Source organism: Desmodus rotundus, chromosome 7 (genome assembly GCF_022682495.2).
Source record: "Desmodus rotundus isolate HL8 chromosome 7, HLdesRot8A.1, whole genome shotgun sequence".
Lineage (NCBI taxonomy): Eukaryota > Metazoa > Chordata > Mammalia > Chiroptera > Phyllostomidae > Desmodus > Desmodus rotundus.
The window spans coordinates 109174433-109180717 of NC_071393.1; the positions used below are offsets into that span (position 1 = coordinate 109174433).

The window sequence follows — 6285 nt, forward strand, 5'->3', positions numbered from 1 at the left end:
GGACCCCTCAGATCTCCTAGTAGTCGCATCCCATTGTCTTCTCCCTTCTTTTCTCCTCATTATCACCTCTTTCCCACAGTTCTGGAGGAGAGTCAGAGAGTAATAACACAATTTACTTCCCGCAACTCCGTAGACCTTGACCAGGGCCTGCTTCCCAAATGGTGATTAAGGTGTCCCCTTGACCAGAGCCTTCCTCTCCCCCGCCTTTTGAGTGCCCGCCTGTGGTTACTACCATCCCGCTACCCTGTCAAGGAAGAAGACACGGAGAACCTGGCCATTTCCACACCTGCCCTTTATTGGACTCAGCTAGGAGGCCGGCTGGGGGCCCTTCACGAGTCTCAGACACCGCCCACACAGGTTTAGGAAGGTGCCATCATTCTGTGAAGGTCCAGAGCCCACCCGGGTCTTGGAGGCCCATGTTGAAATCACCAACCAGAAGGCTGGGAGAGAAAAGGGAGAGGGGCAGACAGGAAAGGCAAGGCCCTTCAGTGAGGGAGACTGATCTCAAGGGAAAGCTTAGGGCCAGCAGTGTCTCCTGAGGGCGCACTGGGCTCTAAGGAAAGACACACAGGGGCTGGACGGAGCGGGAGACCCGTGTGCTGAGCGGCTCGCGTCTATATGGCAACTTTGAGGAGGCGCTTGATGTCGGGCTCAATGTTGAGGGTGGGGAAGGTGCGGCTGTAGCGGCGGAAGGGCTCCCCCTCCGGCCCGATAAGGAACTTCTCAAAGTTCCAGGCCACGTCGGAGCGCCGCACTGGGCTCCAAATGATGAACTTGGGATCCGTCATGAGAGAAAATGGGTCATCGTAAGGGTAGGGGAGCTTGTCCTTCAGGTAGGCGAAGACAGGATGCTCGTTCTGACCATTCACCTCACACTTTTGGACAAGGGTAAAGGTGGGCTGGAATCCACCCCCAGGGCGGACATGCTTGAGACAGTTCAGGATCTCCTCATTCTGACAGTTCTCCTGGGGGAGGAAAAAGACAGATGGATGGAAAAGGGGAGAGGGAAACGAGGGTCCACAACATGCAAATCTTTCAGCTTCTATCCTCCCTTCCCGGGATCATTCTTTTCTATGTACCTTTCCCCCCCTCTGTTCCTTTTCTTTCCTTCCCTATTTGCTTTGCCCTACTCTTAAGAGTTTCCCCTCTCACAGCTATTGATGTTTTTTGCTAGGCCATTTCTGAAAGTTTTTGCAGTTCCTAACTTGGTTGTTCTTATACTGACAGATCCAGCATTTTTGATCTGTTGCTTCTCTCTCCAATCTCCCCTGAGCGGTTCTTAGGGGATCCGTCTGAAGCTTCAAGAACCTTAAGTTCAGGGCCCTAGAAAAGGAAAGGAGGCTCAGGTCACACTGCCTAGAACCCTCCTTCGACCTACCTACCCACACACACCTACACACACGTCCCGCTACCACCTTGCCTTTCTCTCTGCCCTGGTTTTGCTTTTGGTGCTTCAATTTACATGTGAGTGGTGAGGCCTGTGCCTCTGCCCTACTCAGCTCTGCACACTAAGGGTGAAGTTGAGGCCTAGGGGAATGGGATGTATAGCTTCTGACTTTCACCTTGCCTTGTCCTATATCTAAGTGAAAGTAGGGGGAAGCTTTGATGAAGGAAGTCTAGTTTTCAGGTGCCATGAAGGCAAAGTGAGTGAGAGACATCAATGAATATATTCTAAATGGAACTTCTTAGTGCCTAGCAGGGATGAATCAAATAGGACAGAGGGCATAGGGTTCTGGCATCGGCCAGGGAAAGGGGGAATTAAGGAAATTAAGTTCTTGAGGGCTAAAGGTTGTGAGTGTGTAATTATCATTCCTTTCGCTTCTAGCCTGCTAGCCCAAGACTCCTGCCCCTCACACTCACTCTGGTCAGCTATGAATGCTTTAGCCTGAACCTGTCACCTCTCTTTGCTGGTCCCCACTGCCATTACTGATCTGTCCCCTTCAGCATTCCCCACCCATGACATCCCCCAAAGGCCCACAGAAACCCTCATTCTCCACCCCTCTCCAAGTCTAAGAGTCAGATATCTCCCTCTGGGAGAACGTTCCTGCTTCTGACCTACGAGGACCAATTAGTACAGTCAGTTCTAGGCCATCGTGACATCCTGAGCCCAGAGTTGATCTCTATTAGGCTTCTTATCTCCAGTGCAAATGGCTGTCTGGCTCCTGTGGGTTATGGACTCCTTCCAGCAACTAGCTAGCCTGAAGTGACATGAGACTGGAGGCGTCTCTAGGGCCAGACGGACACCGCTGAAGGGGTTTTGCCCTTTCCAGCTCCCCTGCCTCGGCCAAGCCTAGAAACCGACTGAGGCCGAGAAGGAATAGTCAGAGTGGGAACGGTTCGGGCTCAGGTGCGTCACAGCCAGGACCCGTGAGCCTTTCCGGGTGTACCTCTGCTAATGCCCTCGTCTTGATGCCACTATGGATTGAACTAAGGGGATTCTAATTAGAGGGTTCAGTTGAGGACATCCTGCCTGCTTGCTTTGTTAAACTAATATGTGAAAATAGAAGAATCCCTAAAAGATATCTTGACGCATGTGGGCTGGAGATCTATAACACCTTGACCCAGTAATCAGAGACAGAGGGGTGCAGGTGGTGCCCAGAGGGCACAGAGGGCACACTGCACACCCTTAGCTCTCCCCCAAATCCACTCTCCCCCGGGCTGATTTCAAACAAACAAAACTCTTCGATCGAAATAATAAAGTTGCTTGCATTTGCATAACTTTATACCTTTCAAGTTACTTTTGTTTATCTTATCTTTAAAGCTCACAATAACCCTAGGAGATAAGTGGTATTACCCCTAATTTACAGATGAGGAAACTAAAGCAGAAAAATTGAGTGACTCTTCCTAGGGCACAGAGCCATTAAATAACGCGGCCAACACTAGCTAGAACTAAGGTGTCCTGAATCAGTTCAATCCTCGTCTGATTCTGTATCTTCTATTTCTTCCATTCATTTATTCAGCAAATATCTAAGGAGTGTCTTTTGTGCCCTAGGCACTGATGACATAAGGGAGAGAGAAACAGACCTGGTACCAGCCCTCATGGAGTATAGTGGGGGGACAATAAACAATAAAAAATCCACACTCTCGGTCTTTGATCACAGACAGTTAGAATTCATGTATCCTTCCCCTTGGAAGTCACACATACTAAAGACCTAGATTAACAAAACACACCCCATGATTCCAGACACTCCAGCATGCATAGTCTTGCTTCCCTCCCCTTCGCCTACTAGACCACCCAACTCCTTGAGTGCAATACAAGGGACCCCTCACCTGATGTCCAAATTGGTTGCAAGGAAAGCCAAGAACCACCAGGCGCCTGGGATAGCGGCATTGCAGCTCGTTGAGCTGGCTGAAGTCCCGAGTGGTTGTGCCTCAGAGCGATGCTACATTTTCAATCAGCACTGCCCTGCCTCGGAATGTATTGAAATCTACTTTCTCCCCATCCAAGCTGACAGCAGTAAGGTCGTAGAACGACTTGGCAATGAAAGCCATGGTGAAAGTGCAGGGTGAGCCTGGCAGAGTGGAGTGAGCCCACTTAAGGATCTATTAAAAGGGTGGGGAGGGGGGAGGAGCCTGGAAGGACAGGAATAATCTCACTCACAATGGGGCCTTGAGCATCCCCAGAATGACTTAGCAAAAACAGTCACCCACCTGCAAGGGCTGTTTGAACAAGGCTGCTCCTATTTACAGACAGAACAAAGCCACCTCCCTGCCCCACCCTGCTGGCAACCTGGGAAGGGCCAATTTGATATCTATGAGCAGACATGAATAATTCACTACTTGCAGGAAACCAGAGCCCCAAAGGTCGCCAGGGAGGAAAAAAGGGAGGGAGGAATGCAGGATTGACTCCTACTTGCCCCAGCAAGTGGTCTTCCCAGGGTGCAGATGTTTATTGAGTGCCTGCTAAGTGCTAAGCTCTGAATTGTGCAGTGGAGAGGTCAGTCTGCGGAGATCTGAAAGAGGAGGAAGAGAATTGGGGCGCATGTCCCCTTGACTCAGACTACAACGGAAATATACACGTTACTGTTCATGGTTTTCTCTCTGGCTGTTGCTTTCCACAAAATCAAAGGGACCCCCTAGGGGAATAGAGTGTGATTTTATAAAATAATGGCTTTCAGGCCTCAGCTTGCACCAGGCTGAAGAGATGAAGTGTGTTTGTCTTGCAAAGTCCTTTGCTGAGTGATGTTACTTGTGCTCGGGAGCACGTGCACCCCTGCCCCTGCCCTGTGCCATCTCCGCTTCTACACCCCTGTCAAGTGAACTCAAAAGGAGTCTGGAGGCTTGCTAGAAATATATAAGAGAGATTTATTCAAGGCTCTTGGAATTTGCAAACAGGGAACACAGGTAGGCAAAAACCAGACGTGTTCCAAAGAAGAAAGAAAAATTTTTATAGTAAAAAGTACACTCTTGAGAATTATCAGCCCTGCATTCTTAGCCCTAGGATTGGTCCAGAACAGGTATCAGTCAGGGGTCAGGCAGTGAGGATGGTGGATGCCAGGTCATCTGGAAGACGGGGACCAGGTGGTCAGGTCAGGTCCTGGTGGTCTGGATAATGGAAGCCAGGTGGCTGTATGTGTGGGTCTTTGAGGGTGACCTGGAGGTCCAGATGTACATACAGGACTAGGAGGTTCAAAAAAGTTTAAGTTCCCAGGCTAGTTAGAATAAGAATGGAGTCTTCCCTCATGCCTCAACTCCCACAACATTAATAATTTCAGCAGTTGGTTAAAATGACTTCATTTTATATATTCCCTATCATTGCTCTCTTTTCACCCCATGCCTCACCCCCACGGGGTCATGAGGATGCAGTCCGTTGTGGGTGGGGCAAGGGTGATGGGAGTCACATAGCAGGTGGGGAAACTCAGAGGGGAGGAGCCACACCTACCTCTTCTCAGACAAAGGCCCAGTCCCAAAGACTTTCCAGAGGGTTTGTGCTGGTAATTCCCCCACAGGAGGAAGTACACAGGGAGTCAAACTGCTGTGCTTCTAGACCCAGCCAGGCCGCCCATGGCGTTTTCCACAGCAGCCATGCAGAGTTGCAGGCCAGCTGGGGACCTGCTAGGGATTATATGGTGTGAGCACACCCTGGAACCCCATAGAAACTAGAAAGACCTAATGCTTCACTTCATCCCTCCAAGCACCCACCAACTCAACAAATCACTTTTTAAAGATGCCTGGATTTCTCCTTCAGTGAAACTGGCAATTAGGCTTTATCTGGCTTTGGGATTATGGAGTGAAATTTCAACAGCAATGCAAATGTTCAGAGAGACTGTTTTCATAGGTACATGCCCTGGAGAACTTTCTCCCAGAACAAAGAATAAGTAAGGCTGGCAGCAGCTGGGCTTGAGAATTTATTCAGAATATAGAGACTTACTTGCCAGGAAATGTCCCACTTTTCTCTTTTGTAGCCCTGCCCATGGCTGCTTATAGCACATGGGAACCCAGGTGTCTCAACTGGCAGCTCCCTAAAATCAAGCCTCCATTACCTACAGGGAACGGAACCTATGGCCAGTAGGAGAGATAGCAGGAAATGTCCCTATGAAGTCACTGAGTCAGAAGGACTTGGCCTTGATGGTGGGCTAAACTTTAACATGAACTTTCCAGATTTACGTGAATGCCTAGCGTTTAGCCAGTACTCTCTGGACTTCCAGACACCACTTATTGGCTACCCTTCCATGACCCCTCCAGGAAGGCCATGGAAGTCCCCTCTCCCTTAGGTACATGCCATTCACTTTCTCCAGGGGCACCGCAAGGCCCTTCGAGTCACCAGATTATCCCCCTTCACAACTGAGTAAAATTGATGAGGCTTTCCTAAAATTCCTCTTTCTCCAACCTTACCTCAGAACGGCCCACTTTCCAGGAGCTTGTAACCCTGTGACATGCACTAAGTGCTTGATTCCCACGGCTTTGCACAAGGACAGCAGTTATTCTGGAAACTGCAGGGGCTTAGCAGGCAGAAAGCTTAGCGCAGTGGTTTGCAACTCTGGTGGCAAATAAGAATTGCTTACAGAGACTTTTCTACAGAGGTGGCAAAGCTTCCCCTCCAGATATTTCAATTCGCTTGTCTCTAGCCATGACTCTGCCACAGTTCCTTGGGGCCATTAGGCACCTGTTTCCATATCTGTTGAACCAGGGTAATCGCCCTCCTTATTTCACACAGGTATAATTGGTGGGATGGAGGAAATACACTCTGTAAGCTGGAAGGTGCAGGTTAAGATCTTAGACTATTGCCCTGCCTTGTTTTACTCCTTCCTTCTTCAATTGATTCTTACCCTCAAGCATTCTCTG

At 49.5% G+C, this 6285-nt stretch overlaps 1 protein-coding gene across 1 annotated transcript; it reads right to left on the reverse strand.

Moving 5' to 3' along the window:
- Window positions 1-274: 274 nt before the first annotated feature.
- GPX2 (glutathione peroxidase 2) lies at window positions 275-3600 on the reverse strand. The gene is made up of 2 exons (XM_024568532.4): window positions 3271-3600; window positions 275-965 (listed from the first exon to the last, which is right to left on the reverse strand). The coding sequence occupies exons 1-2, from the start codon at window positions 3490-3492 to the stop codon at window positions 615-617; spliced, it is 573 nt and encodes a 190-aa protein (XP_024424300.1). The 5' UTR covers window positions 3493-3600; the 3' UTR covers window positions 275-614.
- Between the last annotated feature and the right edge of the window lie 2685 nt (window positions 3601-6285).